General features: G+C 42.5%; 1 protein-coding gene across 1 annotated transcript in view; it reads right to left on the bottom strand.

Moving 5' to 3' along the window:
* cpped1 (calcineurin-like phosphoesterase domain containing 1) overlaps positions 1 to 16,883 on the bottom strand; it is a 92,788-nt gene extending 75,905 nt beyond the window's left edge. The window contains exon 1 of the mRNA XM_039776397.1: positions 16,588 to 16,883. Coding sequence (XP_039632331.1) covers positions 16,588 to 16,651 — 64 coding nt within the window. The 5' untranslated portion in view covers positions 16,652 to 16,883. The remainder of the gene's footprint in view (positions 1 to 16,587) is intronic.
* Between the last annotated feature and the right edge of the window lie 6,884 nt (positions 16,884 to 23,767).

Genomic DNA, 23,767 nt, shown 5'->3' with positions numbered 1-23,767 from the left:
TATATATATATATATATATATATATTACTACACTGCTCAAAAGAATTAAAGGAACACTTTTTAATCAGAGTATAGCATAAAGTCAATGAAACTTATGGGATATTAATCTGGTCAGTTAAGTAGCAGAGGGGGTTGTTAATCAGTTTCAGCTGCTGTGGTGTTAATGAAATTAACAACAGATGCACTAGAGGGGCAACAATGAGATGACCCCAAAACAGGAATGGTTTAACAGGTGGAGGCCACTGACATTTTTCCCTCCTCATCTTTTCTGACTGTTTCTTCACTAGTTTTGCATTTGGCTACAGTCAGTGTCACTACTGGTAGCATGAGGCGATACCTGGACCCTACAGAGGTTGCACAGGTAGTCCAACTTCTCCAGGATGGCACATCAATACGTGTCATTGCCAGAAGGTTTGCTGTGTCTCCCTGCACAGTCTCAAGGGCATGGAGGAGATTCTAGGAGACAAGCAGTTACTCTAGGAGAGCTGGAGAGGGCCATAGAAGGTCCATAACCCATCAGCAGGACCAGTATCTGCTCCTTTGGGCAAGGAGGAACAGGATGAGCACTGCCAGAGCCCTACAAAATGACCTCCAGCAGGCCACTGGTGTGAATGTCTCTGACCAAACAACCAGAAAGACTTCATGAGGGTGACCCAAGGGCCCCATGTCCTCTAATGGGCCCTGAGCTCACTGCCCAGCAGCATGCAGCTCGATTGGCATTCGCCATAGAATACCAGAATTGGCAGATGCACCACTGGTGCCCTGTGCTTTTACAGATGAGAGCAGGTTCACCCTGAGCACGTGACAGAAGTGAAAGGGTCTGGAGAAGCCATGGAGAACATTATGCTGCCTGTAACATCATTCAGCATGAGCAGTTTGGTGGTGGGTTAATGATTGTCTGGGGAGGCATATCCATGGAGGGTCACACAGACCGCTACAGGCTTGACAAAGGCACCTTGGCTGCCATTAGGTATCAGGATGAAATCCTTGGACCCATTGTCAGACCCTATGCTGGTACAGTGGCTCCTGGTGCACGACAATTCCTGGCCTCATGTGGTGAGAGTATGCAGGCAGTTCCTGGAGGATGAAGGAATTGATACCATTGACTGGCCACCACACTTTCCTGACCTAAATCCAATAGAACACCTCTGGGACATTATGTTTTGGTCCATCCAATGCCACCAGGTTGCACCTCAGACTGTCCAGGAGCTCAGTGATGCCCTGGTCCAGATCTGGGAGGAGATCCCCACAACACCATCTGTCATCTCATTAGAAGCATGCACCGATGTTGTCAGGCATGTATACAAGAACACAGGGGCCATACAAAGTGCTGCGTACAATTTGAGTTGCTGCAATTAAATTTTGGCAAAATGGACTAGCCTGCCACATAATTTTTCACTCTGATTTTTGGGGCGTCTTTGAATTCAGGGCTCTGTAGGTTGATCATTTTCATTTCCATCAAACGATGTGGCATCCTTTCGTTCCTAACACATTACCCAGTCTATATCAGTATAGATATCCAGGAGGATTTCTTTTTCCCATTGAGATCTGATGTGTTTTCAAAGTGTTCCTTTAATTTTTTCAGCAGTTTGTATATATATATATATATATATATATATATATATATATATACACACAGATGGTGGAGACACTCAAACAACAATGGTACTGTATCGGATTGTGTTCAGCTCTGACGGGACAACATCCCTCTGCGTGGGGAGAAAAGCACATGGCTGTGATATCTCTGCCAATCAGCAGCTACCGTCTAAAACACATGGAGCTCTGATTGCTCGCTCTCTCTCAAAAATATCAAACGTTACTCCATAACAATCTCTAGATGATAATGTCTGCTGAACAAACAGGCTAGTTCCACTAGCTAAGTAAAGGAGAGGTGCACCCCAACACGTGGCAAGAGGGACAGCGACTTGAACGGAGGCTGGCCTCCCTTCGGCCCACAGCAGCTCTCTTGGATTTGCGCTTCTAAACCAGTACCACAAGTGAAATATGAAACTTAGTGCGATGAGAAAAGTCACAAAATCAACCAGAATGTTCAAGTAAATGAGAGAGAAAAAAAAAAAAAACAATCTAAATCTGTTAAGTTGATCTCTCATTCGCTAAGTGGAGGTAAGGTACGCCCCGCCCCGCTGCATCTCTCTCGGATTCGCACAAATAAATCAGTACCGCAAGCAAACTATGATACTTTGAGATGTTGGACAAAATCCATTCATGCATCTGGAGAATATACAAATATTGTTTGGGTTGAGATTATTATATATTACTTTTCACAACATTTCTAACATTTATATATAGAAAAAAAAATCTGTTGTTGGCATATTATAAGCTAGACGTTCAAATTACATCATCTACAGTATATAAAGAGTGTCCACTGAATCGGTTGGAGTGTAGTATTATTAGAGAAGGATGCAGCTGCTAAAAGTGACCCCGCCTTAAAATATGTTTTATAGTGGACCAAGAGATTGCTGGTAGATTGATGGTAACTATAATTTCCTGGGGCACGATGACAGAAGTCGCAAAATAAACCAGAATGTTCAAGCAAATTATTTAAAAAAAAAAAAAAAAGATCAAAATCCATCAAGTTGTTCTCTCGTGCGCTAGCTAAGCAGATGTAAGATACGCCCCAAGTTCCCACCCCCCTCCCCTCGGCCCACTGTGTCTCTCTCGGATTCGCACAAATAAAATTGGTACTGCAAGTGAACTCTGATACTTAGCGCGATGAGAGAAGTTGCAAAATCAACCAGAATGTATAAGCAAATTATAGGGGAAATACCCATCTAAATCTGTTAAGTAGTTCTCTCGTGAAAAGACAGACAGACATACAGGCCGAGTGCATCGATCTATCTAACTTACTGACAATCAGAGGATGCAATCATCACAGCAGCAGGTCAATCAACACCCCTAAGGTCATATCATTTGTCCTATTGCCGAGTCTGAGGTTCTACCACACCATGAGAGGGCGATGTGTCGTAGCTTCACAGGCACACTGGGAAGGACACCCAATGTGTCTCGCCATCTCCAGTACACCTCTGTAGTGAGGCTAACATGCAAGAATCTCTGGAGCCTCTAGAGTCAGTTTTTCCCCATAAGTCATTAGAGATTGAGGATGTCTGAAGGTGGTTGGGGAAACGATACACAAGGACCCCGTTTTCTTTGATTAGAGAGCTTAGAGTTGGGAGGCAGCAAGCGACAAGAGCTCAGCTAGTTAGAGGGAGGAAGGTAAGCCAAAGAAGTGGAAGGTGGGTAGGGAGAGATGTACTGCACATTACACGGGCTCTCAGGGCTACAAGGGTTTATTATTTTCTGTGTTTGCTCCTACTTTGCTGTTCCCCGTATTACTTATTTTGTTTTTAATGAAAGCCTTTTTGGACTCCTGCACTGGTGTTTCAGGTTTTGAGATGCCCCCTGCAATCCACACCATTTATAAATGGCATGCCAACAGCACGGAGTTTATAACCAAATCACTTAAAGGTACGTGGAAACTAACTTATTGGCTCATTTGCTGCTGGGACTGGCTCACAGAAACACTCTTATTTCAGTTCCTCTCGGTCTCATTATCTATTCACAGACATTAGGGGGTCTCTGCAGCTGCCCAAAACATGCCAGGCTCAAAATAAGTCATTAAATGGGAAACTGACGTTTTTTGGCTTAAAAACTGCCCACACTCATTTGTAATATTCAATTCTGTTTGAGATTCCGCAATTCTTACCCGTCTGAGATTTCTTGAACGGTTTCTGAAGCATTTCGAGCTTCACTTTTGCATGAACATCTGCAATCTAATTAAATGGTGGTGTTCCTAGTGGAGTCCATGATGTCAGATGATCTCTAATTTAGATAAGTAGCTTATTTTATGGTTGAAAGGACGGAGTTTAGTATTGACCAAAAAAAAAATAAAACACCATTATGATAAGAGAGTGGTACTCAAGCAGTCCAGGGGGCCACTGCGGCAGCAGGTTTTTGAAACAAGCAGTGATTCATTTGAACTTCAGCTGATCTTCTTGTTTAATTTGCATTTTTTTTTCTCCTCTGCTTTTTCTGCAGTCAGAAAATCCCAGTAGTGTGCAATTTACTTTAATATGAAGTTGTGATATGTTTGTTACCGTGTTTCCCTGAAAATAAGACCTACTCCGAAAATAAGCCCTAGTCAAGATTGTCAGCCGAAAAGCAAGGTGCCTAAGGCCAGGTTTATACTTCACACGATGTGACGTGTGTGCCCGACACATCCATTAAATGCCAAGGACACCTCTGAAAAAGATGTTTAATGATTACATCCATCAATTCGGGGAAGCACCCATTCCAGCAGCACAGCCACAAAACAAATACAAAATCCCAGGACAGGGCATCAGCTCATCGCAAGGTGAACACACACACACACACACTGGCGTCATGGTAGCTTCACCAAACCCCCAAACCTTCATTTCCTTGGATGGAAAACTGAGCCCACTATGGAAACCCACCACGAAAACATACAAATTCCAGGCAGGGATTACAAGGGACGCGATTCCCTGTGAGACAGTAGCGCTACCACTCTGCCACCGTGCCACCCCATATGTGTAACTATTAACAGTCTTCTTTATTTCGGCTGCTCCCTTTAGGGGTCGCTACAGCGGATCATCTTCTTCCACATCTTCCTGTCCTCGTCATCTTGTTCTGTTACACTCATCACCTGCATGTCCCCTCTCACCACATCCATAAACCTTCTCTTAGGCCTTCCTCTTCTCCTCTTCCCTGGCAGCTCTATCCTTAGCATCCTTCTCCCAATATCCCCCTCATCTCTCCTCTGCACAGGTCCAAACCAACGCCATCTCGCCTCTCTGACTTTGTCTCCCAACCGTCCAGCATGAGATGACCCTCTAATGTCCTCGTTTCAAGTCCTGTCCATCCTCGTCACAACCAATGCAAATCATTATTTAAACAAAGTTAACGATTTATCTGTAAAATGTAACATACATACTGTAATGCATTTGATCATATCAGTGATATCAAGTATAAATCTAAGAATTCTAAATGTGCAGAGAGCTGGAATATCATAAATTTAACTTGTGTTGTGTTCTGTGTGGCGATGCTGCTTGCCGCTGCTGTCAGGTCAGGAGGAAGCCCCAGAAGCAAGTAATGATTAACAACTGGGTCGGTTTTAAGAGGACGTTTACGACGCTCTGCTTTAATGATAAAACTATGAGGTTAAAGTGGGCATTTCGAGGTTAAATCTGAAATTTCCACTTTAATCACAAAATAGACATTTTCATTATGTCATTTTTTTTTTTTTTTGTGTGGCTCAAATACACCGCTGTACATTCTGATGGCATTGTAAGGTACAAAACAAAATAAGGCGGTACAGAAGATGGTATGCGAGACTTTTAAAATGTGTCGTGTCATTACTTTGGGAGTATGCGACACTTGAATATCAAAGCACCACAAATTCATTTGTATGTCGGCATTTTGCTTCACCACATCAAACATCGAAGCGCACACATCGATCTGCAAAGCGGCTGGAGTAGCAAGAAACTCTGGGTGCGAATGTGGAGAGTTATGACGATATTCCAGAAGAATGTCAATGTTTTAAAATGTGCTATATGAATAAATTGACAACATAGGAATGCTGTGGCCAAAGTGCCTAACAATAATAGAATAAAAGAAAACATACAAATAACAAATAGAAACAAAATATGAACATAAATAAAAATAAATAAATAATAAACAGAAGTAATCTTACATAATCACAAAGAGGAAACCATCAGCATTACTGAAGGTCACGGAATGCAAGTGACTAGAAATGAGTCTCGTTTTGAATTGTAGACGACTCCTTTACGTGACGAGGTAAAGAGTTCCACAGGCGAGCAGCAGCACAAGTCCTGTCTGCCCCCCTTAGTTTTACACTTAGTACGAGTGACAACTGACTACAAGATCGAAGCACTCTGGATGGCTGGAGTAAAGCACACAATTCAGACAAATAGACCGGAGCGAGCCCATGTAAAGATTTTGTGAACGCTGGCCCGGACACAGACAGACGGACATCTTGTTCATCACCCAACACACCGTTTATTTACAATATTTACAAGTCTTTAATCGTGCACTACCAACCCCAGTGCCTCCAGCACCGATCCCCCAAATGTCCAGGCCACACTCTTCCAGTCTTGGTGCCTTTCTTCGGGCCGCCTCCACAGCTCTCCTGAGCTTCGTCCTTCCTCTTCCCAACTCCCGCCTCGAATGAATGGAGACGGCCCCTTTTATATGGTTCCCGGATGAGCACCAGGTGTTCCCGGCATTCCTCCTCTGGCCACGCCCCAGCGTGGCTGTAATGGAAGGATTTTTCTAAAGAGAGGGGGGGATCAAGAGAGCAGATGGGCGTTGGTCGCTCAGCGAAACCCAGCTGCATTACTAATGTTTTGGGAGAAACAGCCGGGAATGTTCTAAAGATACAGCCAAGGCTATGTAAGGAGTTGTTTTTCACTTCGAGAAGCTTTTTTTACATGTAAGCATATTACTGTGTCTTCTGGTATCAAGCACTAGTCTCAAGGCCGAGTAGAAGAAAAACATAGCGCCGTGTCCCGTGGAAGGAGGGGGTAGGCTGAAATTGATCACTTCTGCATACACTGCTTCCACGTAGGCCGCTTTTGGGCAAGGACACCTAATTAGTATAGAAGGGAAGGTTCCGCCCTCAGTTTCTTTGGATGCTCAACCGTGGGGAAAGGCGCAACCGCCCGGTATCTGATAAAAGGCACACGGGGTTGATCCTCTGACGAGACTGACATGCGGGCTCCCTCAGTCTACTGGTCTGGGATGATGGCTCTGTGTCTTTTTATATGTCTGTAAGTGTTGTTTTGTTTTGTATGTCTGCATCATATTGCATTATACATGTGTTTGATTATTATAATTGATTAAGTAATTAAAATAGAAGTATTGGACCTCTTCTCTCTGATTCTTTGCCTACTTATGTTCTAATCCCATGAACCATTTTCCCAAATCAAAACAGTGGCGAAAGTGCCGGCTGTCCTCCCGGCTGCTCTCCGGGCGTCATCCTAAATCTTCCCCCCAGCACTTCCGCCACACCAGGACAACAGGTCCCCAAAGCATTGGGGTGTCTCCTGGCGGTGACCACGGGCCACTACAGGGTGGAGTTTCCATGCCCTGTACCCGTGGCCCCCCAGAGCAACTCGGAAGGCAACCCCCACGTGATCCAGGGTGGGCACAGACCCACATCCGGTCCCTCATGACGTCCCGGCCGGGTCATGGCCCCTGGCATCCCTGACAATTTAAAAACTAGCAACAAGATTTTAAAATCAATCCAAAAACTGACGGGCAGCAGCCAGTGTAAAGAAGCTAATATTGGAGAAACAGAATCAGACTTTCTTGCCCCAACCAGGAAGCAAACGGCAGCATTCTGGACCAACTGTAACCTGCGTATCGGGGATTTGCTAATCCCAGAATACAGCGAGTTGCAGTAATCAAGGCGAGAGAAGATAAAAGCAGGAGTAGCTTTCTCAAGATCCCTAGAAGATAAAAATGGCTTGATCTTACCTAATAGACAAAGCTGGAAAAAGCAACTCTTGACTACAGAATTAATCGGTTTCTCAAAAGAGAGGTTACTGTCAAAGATAACGCCAAGATTGCGGACTTGAGGTTTGCAAAAGACAGAGAAAGAGCCGAGAAGACCAATTTGGGCTTTAGCTGATGGACCCACTATAAGCACCTCCATTTTTTTTGATTCCGATCAAGAACATTATTAGCCATCCAGGATCTTAGTTCAGAAAGACAGTTGTGCAGTTGATTTAGTGCAGAGTTGCAGACAGGAATATAAACCCCGTGTATCATCAGCATAGCAGTGAAAAGAAATATTACATTTCCTAAAATGAGCACCAATAGGGTGAAGGTATATAGAGAATAAAATAGGACCCACAATGGATCCCTGAGGAACACCACATTTAAGAGGAGCAGCAGATGAAAGAGAGGAATTTAAAGTCACTGAAAAGTGTCTACCAGTTAGATATGACCTGAACCAGATAAGAGAAGATGACATGACTGTAATTGGATACATGTATATTGTTGTACATGAATAAATATAAGATATCCCCTGAAATAAGCTCTAGTGCATCTTTTGGAGCAAAAATTAATATAAGACCCGGTCTTATTTTCGTGGAAGCATTGTATTTTTGCCATAACTTTAAATACTTCACACTCGGATTTTCTTTGCTCTCTTAATTATATCCTAGGCTGCAGCTAATTAAATGTCTCACCTACTGGCTTGCTCACGAGTTAATAATCACCGCAAGAAGTGTTTTCAAGTTCAGTCCTGGGGGACTCCCCTGATAGCTTCAGGTTTTCATTCCGACCAGTTTTACAATTAGTGAGCCATTCTTACGTTTAACTGATCCGTTTCTAAGAAATTCACAAACATCTTGTATTTCTTAGGTTTCTTTGCCCGTTTACCTTCTTTTGTTTTTCTACCCTATTTATTCTGTGGAGTTTGCTCCCTTAATTGTGTCGAAATGCAATGAGCAGCACAAACAGAAGTACAAACAACGCTTAATGCTAAAGGGAAGCAATAACTTCACTGCCATTTTTCTTGTCTGCTCATTAAGAAACGTTTCTTACAAATGAGCAGTTAATCTAGCACTGAAGTAATTGATCCCTTTGGCTTTAGCATTCAGTGTTGTCAGCATCTGGATACAATCACGGAAACAAACTCCACAGGAATTCGCAAATTCAAAAGATAAAATGGCAAAGTAAACTTAAGCAGTTATGGTTTTGGGGGAAAAAAAAAAAGTATTTCAGAGAACCAAAGAATAAAAAAAGGCCAAGACACTAAATCAGTGGTTCTCAAATTCAGTTCTAGGGGACCCCCTGTAGCAGCAGGTTTTTGGTCCAACCAGTCAGTCATTTTTACCTTTAATTTACCTTAATAATAGGGTAAGTGTCTGTCTGGGTGCTATGTCACGGTCTTTCCAACAGGTGGTGCATCACAAACATGAACACTGCTTTTGTGAATCCCAGACCAAGTGGCACATAACAGAAACATAACTGCTGCACGCTGCCCTGTAATCGTTAACGCTGATGTCTAGATTAGACTGAACATTATTTGTCACCAGGGGGAAATCTGTCTACATTGATTACTTACATTTCCACCCGTCTTAGATGGAGTAGCACAGTTACTTGATCTCAAAGTTTTCTTAGCTGACCTTATTTTTTGGCTCATTTTATTTTGCATTTACAAAAGTGCAGTCGTCTCAGATTTACCCTTATAGGGAAAGAAGACATTTGTATTTGTTCTGCATTTTTAAAATTCTTACTTTGCTTTATGTTTTGTTTTAATTCGCTCGTTCTGTGGAGTTTACTTGCTTAATTATATCTGAAGACCAACAATTAATGATGCACAAAAAAAAAAAAAGACACCAACGCAAATGACTCTGAAAGGAGCAACTACTTCAATGTTGCCCACTTGTGTGCTTAATATTAAATAACTGTCTAAATAGACATTACATTTTTTAATTAAAATGAAAAAGAATGAATTCTTGCCCATCTAACACATAAATTCCTGCTTAATTTAGTAAAAAATTTAGCACAGCCAGTTTGTAATTTCTAGGTCGATGCAAAAAAAAAAACATAGAAACTGGGGAAATACTGTACTGGCTTACCTAATTAAAGTAGGAGTCCAATGAAGAGGACAAATCCTGCAACCACAAGGGGTGACCCCAGGACTGAACTTGAGACCCGATGCACTAAATAATGAGAACAACCAACAGTAGGAATGACACATGGATTGTGAAACTGCTTGGAATAATAATAATACTAATAAATCATTACGTTTACAGTATACAGTATAGCGCTTTACTCAGTACTGAAAGTGCTATCCACACAGGGAGAAACCGGGAAGCGAACCCACAATCTTCCACAATCTCCTTACTGCAAGGCAGCAGCACTACCACTGCGCCACCTGTGAGGACAAAAAGCTGCAGGGCGACACAGCCGCTCTGCCGCCTCGCCACAAAGTCCGAAGACACGCAGGTTAGGTGGGGTCTTGTTCAGAAAGCGGACGGCCTTCCCCTCGCCCAAACACTAACCCTTAAGGTCAATAAAATAGGTCCCTGATGTTAAGTCACTATTTTAGGGCTAAAATGATAACAGAAATGTGAAACCTACTTATATTCCTAATCTTAATTACTGTGAAACCACCAAGTGGTGTCCGCTTTCTGAACTAGAGCCGCTCGGAGGACTGGCGACGGCTACATTTGCTCGAAATGTCTGTGTATTCATCCTGCTATGGACTGGCGCTTTGTCCAAGGATCGCTCCTGCCTGGCGTCCACCACCTGCTGGGATGAGCTCCAGCTTCCCCTCAGCCCTCCTCTGAAAATGCAGGTTTAGGACACAGGCAGTTTTCTGATACATTTCTTGAAGTACAGCATATGCCAAGCAGTTTGGTAGACTTTTAAACTAAAAGGGTTGACGGTTCAGTTCCCTCCTCTGATTAACTGTGTGACCCTGAGCGTGTCGCTTAACTGGCCCAAGCTACAAATGTAAAAAACACAAAAATATGAAGAAACCAAATGAACCACAGTACGATAGTCATTTCCAAAATACAAAGAATTTAAAAAGTCCGCTTGCAATATGAAAGTTTGATTCTTATGCTTTATCTTTGCACATGTACTTCTCATGCCATCTGCTTCAATATATACTGCTCAAAAGAATTAAAGGAACACTTTTTAATCAGAGTATAGCATAAAGTCAATGAAACTTCTGGGATGTTAATCTGGTCAGTTAAGTAGCAGAGGGGGTTGTTAATCAGTTTCAGCTGCTGTGGTGTTAATGAAATTAACAACAGATGCACTAGAGGGGCAACAATGAGATGACCCCCAAAACAGGAATGAATGGTTTAACAGGTGGAGGCCACTGACATTTTTCCCTCCTCATCTTTTCTGACTGTTTCTTCACTAGTTTTGCATTTGGCTACAGTCAGTGTCACTACTGGTAGCATGAGGCGATACCTGGACCCTACAGAGGTTGCACAGGTAGTCCAACTTCTCCAGGATGGCACATCAATACGTGTCATTGCCAGAAGGTTTGCTGTGTCTCCCTGCACAGTCTCAAGGGCATGGAGGAGATTCTAGGAGACAAGCAGTTACTCTAGGAGAGCTGGAGAGGGCCATAGAAGGTCCATAACCCATCAGCAGGACCAGTATCTGCTCCTTTGGGCAAGGAGGAACAGGATGAGCACTGCCAGAGCCCTACAAAATGACCTCCAGCAGGCCACTGGTGTGAATGTCTCTGACCAAACAACCAGAAAGACTTCATGAGGGTGACCCAAGGGCCCCATGTCCTCTAATGGGCCCTGAGCTCACTGCCCAGCAGCATGCAGCTCGATTGGCATTCGCCATAGAATACCAGAATTGGCAGATGCACCACTGGTGCCCTGTGCTTTTACAGATGAGAGCAGGTTCACCCTGAGCACGTGACAGAAGTGAAAGGGTCTGGAGAAGCCATGGAGAACATTATGCTGCCTGTAACATCATTCAGCATGAGCAGTTTGGTGGTGGGTTAATGATTGTCTGGGGAGGCATATCCATGGAGGGTCACACAGACCGCTACAGGCTTGACAAAGGCACCTTGGCTGCCATTAGGTATCAGGATGAAATCCTTGGACCCATTGTCAGACCCTATGCTGGTACAGTGGCTCCTGGTGCACGACAATTCCTGGCCTCATGTGGTGAGAGTATGCAGGCAGTTCCTGGAGGATGAAGGAATTGATACCATTGACTGGCCACCACACTTTCCTGACCTAAATCCAATAGAACACCTCTGGGACATTATGTTTTGGTCCATCCAATGCCACCAGGTTGCACCTCAGACTGTCCAGGAGCTCAGTGATGCCCTGGTCCAGATCTGGGAGGAGATCCCCACAACACCATCTGTCATCTCATTAGAAGCATGCACCGATGTTGTCAGGCATGTATACAAGAACACAGGGGCCATACAAAGTGCTGCGTACAATTTGGAGTTGCTGCAATTAAATTTGGGCAAAATGGACTAGCCTGCCACATCATTTTTTCACTCTGATTTTTGGGGCGTCTTTGAATTCAGGGCTCTGTAGGTTGATCATTTTCATTTCCATCAAACGATGTGGCATCCTTTCGTTCCTAACACATTACCCAGTCTATATCAGTATAGATATCCAGGAGGATTTCTTTTTCCCATTGAGATCTGATGTGTTTTCAAAGTGTTCCTTTCATTTTTTTGAGCAGTTTATTACTTTATTATTATTATCATCATCATCCACTAGCCGTCCCCTGTGGCTCCACCCACATAGTAGTGAAACAGGACAAACTTTAAAAATCAATAAACAAAAAGGTATTGCTAGCTAAGTGGAGGCAAAGGTAGAGGAAGACTGACTACCCACTCATCACATCACACTTCCCCTTTCCCTGTGTCTCGGATTAGAGCGAATATATCGCTCCTGCAAGTGAACTCCGATTCTTCGCGCGATGGCAGATGTCACAAAAACCAACCCGGAATTTTCAAGCAAATTCTAGAAAAAAAAAAAAACCCGATCTAAATCTGGTGAACAGCAGACAGACAGGCAGACATTGGATTTTATATACAGGTATATAGAGAATAGCTGTCCCCCCACAGCTTTGTCCGCATAGTAGTGAAATAGGACAAACTTTAAAAATAAATGGATGACAGAAGTCGTAAAATCAACCAGAATGTTCAAGTAAACTATAGAAAAAAAAAACGATCTAAATCCGTGAAGTAGTTCTCTCGTTCGCTAGCTAAGCGGATGTCAGATACACCCCATGGCCCCTGCCCCCCTCAGTCCCTCTCGGATTCGCACAAATAAAAATCGGTACCACAAGCAAACAATGATACTTGGCGCAATGAGAGAAGTTGCAAATTCGACCCAGAATGTACAAGCAAATTCTAGAAGGAAAAAAAAAAAAATGATCTAAATCCATTAAGTGCACTGGCTAGGCAGATGTAAGATACTCCCCTCGGCCCAGTGCATCTCTCTCAGATTAGCACAATAAATCAACACCGCAAGCAAACTATGATACAATGTACAATGAGAGAAGTCACAAAATCATCCAGAATGTTTAAGTAAATTATAGAAAAAAAAAAAAAAATCTAAATCCGTTAAGTAGTTCTCGCATGAAAAGTGGACGGACATACAGACAGACGGACGTTGGATTTTATATACAGGTGTATAGAGACTAGCTGTCCCCTCACAGCTCTGCCTGCATAGTAGTGAGACAGGACAAACTTTAAAAAAATAATAAAAAAAAAAAAAAAATGTAATAAGCGGCACGGTGGCGCAGTGGTAGCGCTGCTGCCTCGCAGTTAGGAGACCTGGGATCGCTTCCCGGGTCCTCCCTGCGTGGAGTTTGCATGTTCTCCCTGTGTCTGCGTGGGTTTCCTCCCACAGTCCAAAGACATGCAGATTAGGTGGATTGGCGATTCTAAATTGGCCCTAGTGTGTGCTTGGTGTGTTTGTGTGTGTCCTGCGGTGGGTTGGCACCCTGCCCAGGATTGGTTCCTGCCTTGTGCCCTGTGTTGGCTGGGATTGGCTCCAGCAGACCCCCGTGACCCTGTATTCGGATTCAGCGGGTTAGAAAATGGATGGATGGATGGAAAATGTAATAATTTGTATTCAGAAGAATTTATATCGATAGCTTCGTATCCAAGGTTTTGGTATGGTATCTTTAGCGGAAGGTGGAAGTGGAAGGTAGGTACGCTCCAACAGCAAATGTTGTCACTGTATCTGATCGTATTCAGCTCTAATGTGAGTGCTTCTCCCATGTGGGAAGAAACGCAAAAGGCTGTGATATTTCCGCCCATGAGCAGGTACCCTCTTAAACACACGTAGCTCTGATCTCTCTCAAAAACATCAACCGTTACTCCTTAACAATCCCTAGATGATAATGTCTGCTGAACAAGCAGGCTAGCTAAGTGGAGGCAAGTTGCACTCCAACACATGGCGACAGGTAAGAGTGATTTGAATGGAAGCTGGCGTGTCAGTGAGGAGGGCCTCGCCCGGCTCCCTACTCCTGAGGTCCTCAGCCTCTCTCTTGGGTTCTCACAAATAAATCGGTGCCACGACCAAACTGTGATACTTAGCACGATGAGAGAAGTCACAAAATCAACCGGAATATTCAAGCAAATGATAGAAAGAAAAAAAAACCCAATCTAAATCCGTTAAGTAGTTCTCTCATGAAAAGTGGACAGGCAGACGTTGGATTTTATATGGAGAGAGATGTAAATCCCTGCTTCTACCTATTATCATTAGTAAAAACGGATCGCGTAAGTCACCGTAGTTAAAGGTGTCGGCCAAATATCCAGTCATCATAATACGAGGGACGTTTGAAAAGTTTCCACACTTTCATATTTTCATTGGAAACGGCCAAGGCGGGAGGAGTAGTAATTGGTCGTATCTGAGAGTGCCATGTGACTGGGAAAACAGCTTCGCAAAGGAAGGTGACTATGTAGGAAAGTGATGTCATTTGTTTTGAAATTCTCAATAAATAAGAGTTTAAAAAAATAAAAATAAAAAAGCGGAAACTTTTTGAACGTTCCTCATATTACACCTACAATGATAGACAGCAACAACAATCTAGGAGATGCGCATCCACCTCAGCTAGTCATGCCACACTCTCAAATACATACACAATGAGCTAAGTGGGTCACATAATGTATTAATATTTAGGAACCCAAGCTGATGATCAGTTGAAATGATCCGATTGTGCAATTAAGACATTTTAACAAAGGCCGTTCATTTGCTTTTTTTAAACGTCAGCTTAATGATTTCAATGTGAACGAAGCGAGTCACTTAATCTGTCTGAACAGAAATGGTAAAAGTCGGAATCAGCCGAAGCTACTCTAATTTGAAGGGTGTAATTGAAGGGTCTGATCTCCAGTGTTTGAATTTCTGGATTGACGGCTGCCAACTGTCCTCAATTTCCCGGACATGTCCTCATTTTTAATGCGCCATGGACTGTCCGGGAGGAATTCATAAAATTTTCAAAATGTCCGAAATTTTGGCTCCAAAAATTTGAAAATCTCCATATCCTTATTATTGGTAAAAATTGAAAGCCGTACACCAATCAGCATTTGTGGAAGTAGTGCACACACTTTTTCCCCTCATAATCTTCACTACTATTCTGGTAGTATATTGATGAGAACAGTCCATGTCTGTCTAACGTGGCTTTTTCACTTTCATCTTGATCTTCTTGGCAAGTAGACAGTTCATTATAAATGTTGTTGCTTTCCTTAAATTATAAGTAATCCTAACTCACCGTAACTAAGTGAATTTATTCAAAATCGAAATTACAATTTCACATTTTCTATGCAAGATCTTATTTTCGATTCTTCTTTCAGCAGCTCAGTTAAACAAGAAATTTCGCACATCCAGGTACAGTCCGTCATATTTAAGTATGAATAAGTACTGCTTTGTAATATTTTAATGGAACATATTGTTATTACCACACTTTGTTCCAAAATGGATTTATAATTGTAAATGAATGAGTCAACTATTAAAAGTTTCAGTTAATTAAAAAAAAAAAAATCACACATTTATTCTGTCATATAAATGCAACATCTTTTTAGTTATCAGTTGATCAAGTCACTTCCTCAAGTAGTTTAATTATATTTTCATAATTCTTTCATTAACATAAATTCAGGAATACCCATTATGCTGAAAAGAAACTGCGAGGTCACCGACTACTTGAACAACAAATCTCCGTGTTTTCGAAATAGCAGAACAGATTCATTGAAGGGACTGATTCTCCCAAGATTCATTTTCAGCAGCATTTTATGTAAAGGTTTCTATTCATATTTATCCAAGAACCCAGACTTACTGAGAAAAACAGCTTCATGTGGAAAAATATAAAAGAATGTAGATAAATGCAAAAAAACTAAATTGAAAAGGGTAACATTATTTTTATTTTACTTGAAGTGAACTTACCAGGTGCATCATTTTTTACAGGCTTATGACAGTTAAGCTATCCTAATAAGAATGGAAGGGATGAAGTTAACAGGCTTGACATATTCAAGATATTTAATGGGTTATTAGTTTTCCAGTGACTGTGAGTGTGACCATCATATCATAATTATAGTGATAAACTATTACTAAAGGTTTATATAATTTTAATAAGCCATAAGACAGTATAAAGGTGTATTATGGGGATCATAGGGAAAGGCGTCCTCAAAAGTCGTCGTTTTTCTACCCAAATATCCTCATTTCCAGAGAAAGAGAGCGGCAAACCTGCCTCTACACACAGAACCTGACAGCAACAACTTGCTTAAATAAGTCAGCTGTCCATTTAAAAAGACCCTTAGAAGTTCAGAACCACAGCGATGACAGACACGGAATCCAGCCAATTAGTGGTCGCGGTGCACTTTCTCGATCCTTGATTGGCCGAAGTGTCGACATAGGCGGGTACTTCCAACAACCAGAAAAACAACACGTTTATAAGACATTTTACGTTAAATGCTCACTCGGGGTGGAAGTTTGGGAAGAGGCAAAACATAAAAATATGAGTTTCTCACCCAGAAACCCACACACCCTGGCAGAGACTCCCACAGCGTACCTGCGCTGAAGCCTTTAAAGCTACGTCCTGCAGCTCTGTGGAACATTTCAGATCCGTCAGTCATGGTCCCGTCCTGCCGTAGCTCTTTTTTTTCCTTCTTTATTTCTTTCTGTTAAGTTCGTGGTTCGTCTTCGGACGCCACTCAGTGTTTTTATATAAATCCCTTCGCTAAACGTGCGCCGCACAGTTCCGGCGTGCGCTGCCCCGTGGCCCCTGTGCCGCCTAATTGAGTCGCTGCCGCTGGTTCACTGATTGGCGGTTACGCGCCTTCCGAGCTGTGCGCGTGCGCGCCAAACTTGTCCACATGCCCGCGTCTCGCGAGTCGCCACTTGGCGCCCTTTTAGAGAGGGAGGGACGCGCAAGACGCAGGAAACCGCAGAGCGCCGAGGGTTTGTTAAAATTTACTTTATGACACATTCGGCTATGAAACAGTAAAAGTTCTAGCTGGGAACTCTGGATGAGAAGATCGCTGCAGAAGTTCGTATAAATTGACTGAAATATGACGGCAGTTTAAAAACAACATATGCAATGTCCTGTTTGTTGAAGTGATTCAGATTATTCATCTAGTTTAATGAATTTAACGGGCTCATTAAAGTGTGCGTTAATACGTCTTTCGGGCACAAGACATTAACCGGCCCTGGCAGGAATGGTCACAAGTGAGGCCCTCAGGGCCAGTTAACCTGATGATCCATCCTATGCATGGCCGACTTAATGTATGGGCACACCCCGGGGCCCCACAAGGATAGGGGCCTCATGCTAATCTATGTTAGTTGTGACTTGCTGTCAATAAATCAATACTATGCTATACTAAACTATAAATATTTGTTATTTTGTTACAAGTGGACGTTGGCATTCACCCCTGATTTAGTATCACAGTGATCTCTGCAACCTCGCATGATCTCACACACTACATAACGCAAAAGCGGATATGTTAATGTCACTTCAATTCACTTGACAGTTAATAGCAATGTTTTTTAATGTTTAAACACTGATTTTGTTGGAAGTACAAATGCAATCAACAAATGTTTCATTTTATCAACCATTTACATTTTTATTCCTGTGAGTGGTTGTGTAGGTAGGGGCCCCAGTGCACTGTTTTGGCTGGGGGCAGCATGGGCACCTTTGGCGCCAAAGAAGGCAGCAGAATCAGACTATATTGCACGGCGCACATACAAATCTATCTATCTATCTATCTATCTATCTATCTATCTATCTATCTATCTATCTATCTATTATATAGTGCCTTTCACATATCTATCTATCTATCTATCTATCTATCTATCTATCTATCTATCTATCTATCTATTATATAGTGCCTTTCACATCTATCTATCTATCTATCTATCTATCTATCTATATATCTATTATATAGTGCCTTTCACATCTATTTATCTATCTATCTATTTATCTATCTATCTATCTATCTATTATATAGTGCCTTTCACATCTATCTATCTATCTATCTATCTATCTATCTATCTATCTATCTATCTATCTATCTATCTATCTATCTATCTGTCTATCTGTCTATCTATCATATAGCACCTTTCACATCCATCTATTGTAATAGATAGCCCAGCCACAGACATACACAACACCAATGTCTAAAACACACGGGTTTATTTATTCAACTCTTTACAACGTTTCTCCACACTCACGCTTTCTCAGTCCTTATCCTCTCTCTCTTCAGCTGCCTCCACCCCTCCTTCGCAAACTCTGTCTTTCTCCTCCCGCCTCTGGCTCTTCGAAGGGATTGAGGTGGCCCCTTTTATCATGCCCCAGATGTGCTCCTGGTGGTGGTGATGGTCTTCCGGCAGCACTTCCTGGTGTGGCGGAAGTACTGTCCTCCAGGGCTCAGAAACCATCCAGGCAACCCCTTGGTTGGACCACCACGGGGTTGTGCTTTCCAGCTCCGTAGTCGTGGCCCTGGATGGAAATCAGAGGGGCTGCCCTCTTGTGTCCAGGGAAGATATTGACTCCTTCCTGGGCCTTCCCTGATCCAGGCATCCCGGTGGGGTAAGGTCCCTGGCCACCTGCCACACTATTTATTATATAGTACCTTTCACATCTATGTATCTATTATATAGTCCCTTTCACATCTATCTATCTATCTATCCATCTATCTATCTATCTATTGTGATGGAAGGCCGGCAGATCATCCTGACCAACACATCCAAGACACTAGATGGCATCTTCCCTGCAATATGGAGGTGCCCCGGATTCCCGCAGGGCACCATGGGAGATGGAGTTCGGCTTCACAGCCCTGCTGGGTGCTGTGGCGTCCATCATTTAACACTGCAGGGAAACGCTGGGATTTTTATTGTCCATATAGCCCGGGAGTACTCCCAAGAGAAGTACTTCCGAGCTGAAGAAAAATACAAGTCTCCATCGGACCTGGAAGTACTAATGAATCACATGGACAAAAGGATAGGAGCACTTCCGGGTCAAGGACTATAAAAAGGACTATGAGAGACCCAGCAAGCGGAGCCAGAGTTGGGAGGTAGAGTGATGGAGCTGCTGGGAGAGGAGGATTGATTTATTGTATTGTATTATTGACTTATTTTGCTGCATTGCAGTTATGAGACCCGGGTTCGCTTCCTGGGTCCTCCCTGCATGGAGTTTGCATGTTCTCCCCGTGTCTGCGTGGGTTTCCTTTGGGTGCTCCGGTTTCCTCCCATAGTCCAAAGACATGCGGGTTAGGTGGATTGGCAATTGTAAATTGGCCCTAGTGTGTGCTTGGTGTGTGGGTGTGTTTGTGTGTGTCCTGCGGTGGGCTGGCACCCTGCCCAGGATCGGTTCCTGCCTTGTGCCCTATGTTGGCTGGGATTGGCTCCAGCAGACCCCCGTGACCCTGTGTTCGGATTCAGCGGGTTAGAAAATGGATGGATGGATTATTGATTTATTGTTTATTGGGGTGATTGTGGTGTCTACTGTGGCCCAATATCGAAAAGAAAAGAAATTGAAAAGATTAGTGGTGCTTTTACTTGGTGTCTTGAACGTTTGTCTGTGGGGTTTGTGGAGCGACAGCAACCTCTAGTGTCATACTATCTATCTATTATATAGTGCATTTCACATCTATCTATCTAGATATTAAATGCACTATATAATAGATCGATAGTATGACACTAGAGGGCGTACTATCATATAGTGCCTTTCACACATATCTATCTATCTATCTATCTATCTATCTATCTATCTATCTATCTATCTATCTATCTATCATATAGTGCCTTTCACACATATCTATCTATCTATCTATCTATCTATCTATCTATCTATCATATAGTGCCTTTCACACGTATCTATCTATCTATCTATCTATCTATCTATCTATCTATCATATAGTGCCTTTCACACGTATCTATCTATCTATCTATCTATCTATCTATCTATCTATCTATCTATCTATCTATCTATCTATCTATCTTTTTCATTTTCATTCCAATACATGGTCTCTGGTGGCAGCCTAACCTGGTATGATCCTCCTCTCCCCCTCATTCGTTGGTCAAGAGTCCTCTCTTCAATTCAGAATCTGCTGTGCGTGAATTTTTCTTGACACTTTTATTAATAATACATTTAGCAAAAATTGCATGTGTTTTGCATGATGTAAGCAAACGACTGGATAACTGACATGTGGATTAAGCGTAATGTGAGATTTTTTTCCCATAGATGTTTTTAAACTCCTTAGCTGTTGTACAGAATCGGTAACCTTTATATCATAAACCATTTTTATCTCCTTTCTTCATGGAAACACGAGATTACATTTTTTTCACGGGCATCACTACAAACTACATGGGGTAAATAACATGAGTATTATTTTTTTTGGTGAAGTAATCCTTTAAAAACAACCATTTACAATATTTAATGCCGCAAACATGACAAAAAAATAGAACAAAAACTAAAGAGAGGTGATTTCACGGTTTCAGAGTTTGATACATTTGCATCAATTTGTCATCTTGATTTTCTATACAGTTTTGCCCTTCACAGAGCAGGCAATCACAGGGGCTTTGGAAACCAAGCAAGTGTACAATGCAAGGTAAAATACACGATCGCCTAATACACGAAACCTACAAGGAAACAATCTTAGAAGTGCCTACACAATTATTTATCAGACAATTTTATCAAAAACCAATTACAGTTCACCAGTGTGTGAAGATAAATATCAGAGCAGCCTTTTGACTGGTGCAGTATTTATGATGGCCTATTTGCCATTTGAGATGCTATAATCCAATAATATTACCGGAGAAAGCCCTAAATCAATTTACCAGCATTGTTTGATGCAGTGCAGATTGAAACATATTGTTTTAGAGTCCTGCACCATTACTTGGATCATTGTAGAGCAAACAAGACTATGATATACTAGTATCAATGTAATCAATTCGTGAGCAGAACAAATATAAATGAATCCATGTAGCAACAGCAGCCCATGCGCTCTCTCAGTCTGAAGGCTTTCTCCATGTCTGGGTCGTTTGAGCCCCTCAGTGTCGTAGCTTTTCCCTGCAACCCAAGAGGTATGTCTGAATTTTGAACTGCTGACTCTAAGCTTGCCCTGTGTCAGTGTGTATGTGCAGGTCAGTGGACCAGTCCGGGGTTGGTTTCTGTGTTGTTCCCTAGGCTAATTTCCTGCCAAGGCTCGTTAATTGGATTCGGCATATTTGAGGCAAAGAAAGACGAACAAAGAATATTTATAAATTAGCGTTTATTAACAGAAATAGACAATTTCACGGAAATTCTCAAAACAGCAAAAACAGGCAAAAGGAGTTGTCTTAAAGGAGCCCCCACAGCCAACAAGTCCCAGTGTGCTATCCAGTAAACAGAATCCAAAAGACAGACGCAAGAAGTCAGCAATAGCTGGAGATCCCAAACAGCAATACTAGCAAAGAAATGCCAAGATCCACTAAGGGGGGTCCCTCACAGTAGTGTCGTCGGCTTCCTGAAGGCCCCTGTGCAGCCCCCTGAGGTGGGCCCCTCCTGTCTAGCATAACTGTTACTAATTTATTCACCTCTAGATCGTAGGGGGCCGGTTGTCCAGGACCGCGTCACTATCAAATCACACGCTGGTGGCAAACAAACCCGGCTGTCCAAGTGGGATTTGTAAGAACTCTTTTAATCATTTTATAAAACTTTATTGAAGCTGCTATAAGTTAGCAAAAATAAAGTAAATTGTGGGAATGGAATGTGGGAGGTGTGGGTAGTAGCAGATACAGTTAACCATGACGTTTCACTGTCCCGACTTTCAGCTATTGGTATCTCTGGTGCCGCTCTTTCTTGGTTCACATCACACCTCAGTGATCGCCAGTATTACGTCTTCATTAGGGAATCCAAATCTGCCACTACTTCATTCACACAAGGTATCCCTCAAGGGTCAGTTCTCAGTCCAATCTTCTTCAACATCTATGTGCTCCAATTAGGGGAGATTACCTGTCGGTATGGTCTGAGCTTCCACTGCTATGCTGATGACACACAACTTTATGTAAGCGTGGATGGAACTGCAACATCTTCACCTGTTGCACTGACTGACTGCGTTCGGATAATCAATCATTGGATGACAGATCATTTTTCACAACTCAATCCTGATAAAACAGAAATCTTATTGGTTGGCACCAAAGCTGTCCTCTCTACCCTTCGTGGGCTAAAAATTGACATTGATGGGATCCTGTTTGAACCCTCAGCATCAGTCCGTAATTTGGGTGTCATTTTGATCAGCTTCTTACTTTTCAATCACACATCAGCTCAATAGTACAGACGGCCTCTTTTCATCTTCGCAACTTTGCTCTTCTGCATTCTTTCCTCAGTGTGAAAAATACTGAGTCACTCGTTCACACTTTCATCACTATACCCGTCTGGACTATTGCAAAGCTTTGTTTTATGGCTTCCCGACTAAATACTGTATATCAACAGATTACAGCATGTTCAGAATTCTGCTGCTCGTTTACTTACACACACCAACAGATCTGCTGACATCACTCCTGTCCTCTATGAGTTACATTGGTTACCAGTTTCTTCAAGAATCAAATATAAAATTATCCTTCTCACTCCTCATTATCTGTCTGAGCTGCTGCTTCCTTACACTCCTGCCCGTGCATTACGTTCATCGGACGCTAAGTTACTCACTGTACCTAATGTGACAGATAGGGGGTGCTATCGTCCCCTTGAACCATTAGACCAAACATCAGACACCAGATAAAAGTCCAAATATTATTTATCTGTACTAATAAAAGGCAAAAAGTGACTGACTGACTGACTGACTCATCACTAATTCTCCAACTTCCCGTGTAGGTAGAAGGCTGAAATTTGGCAGGCTCATTCCTTACAGCTTACTTACAAAAGTTAAGCAGGTTTCATTTCAAAATTCTACGCGTAACGGTCATAACAGTCAACAACGTCCGCCATGTTGAACTTTCTTATTCATGGCCCCATCTTCACGAAATTTGGTAGGTGGCTTCCCTGCGCTAACCGAAACCAATGTACGTACTTCGGTGGTATGACGCCACTGTCGGCCGCCATATTGAACTTTCCAATGTCACTAATTCTCCAACTTCCCGTGTAGGTAGAAGGCTGAAATTTGGCAGCTTATTCCTTACAGCTTACTTACAAAAGTTAAGCAGGTTTCATTTCGAAATTCTATGTGTAACGGTCATAACGGTCGACAACGTCCGCCATGTTAAACTTTCTTATTTATGGCCCCATCTTCACAAAATTTGGTAGGCGGTTTCCCTGTGTTAACCGAAACTGATGTACGTACTTATTTCGGTGGTATAATGCCACTGTCAGCCGCTATATTGAACTTTCCAATGGTCTTTGTTACTTATGGGCCCATCTTCAAGAAATTTGGTACGCGGGTTCCCAACGCTAACTGAATCCTACTTAAGTACATATATACGTACATAGCCTGCAGCTCGGTCACCGTGTGAGGCGGCGTTGGGTCCCCCATCCCAACACCTCCCACGTTGTTGGCTGCCTGCCTATATAAGGCCGTCCGTCGCTCCAGTCTCTACATTCCCTTCTTTGCTTCGCCGCGGGATTCACATCTCCCTGCTGATAACTACAGCCTTTTTATTTAATCCACGGCTTCTCCGCTGTTTTAATGTTCATTTATTACGATTATAGTTATTGTGTAGGTATTTTAGACTTACTTTACATTGTTCAGGTACCCATTTCCTTTATCGTTCCAACCGTA

This window comes from Polypterus senegalus, chromosome 13 (assembly GCF_016835505.1).
Source record: "Polypterus senegalus isolate Bchr_013 chromosome 13, ASM1683550v1, whole genome shotgun sequence".
Lineage (NCBI taxonomy): Eukaryota > Metazoa > Chordata > Cladistia > Polypteriformes > Polypteridae > Polypterus > Polypterus senegalus.
Note: the sequence above shows the minus strand (reverse complement) of the source record. Positions and strands in the feature narration are given on the sequence as shown.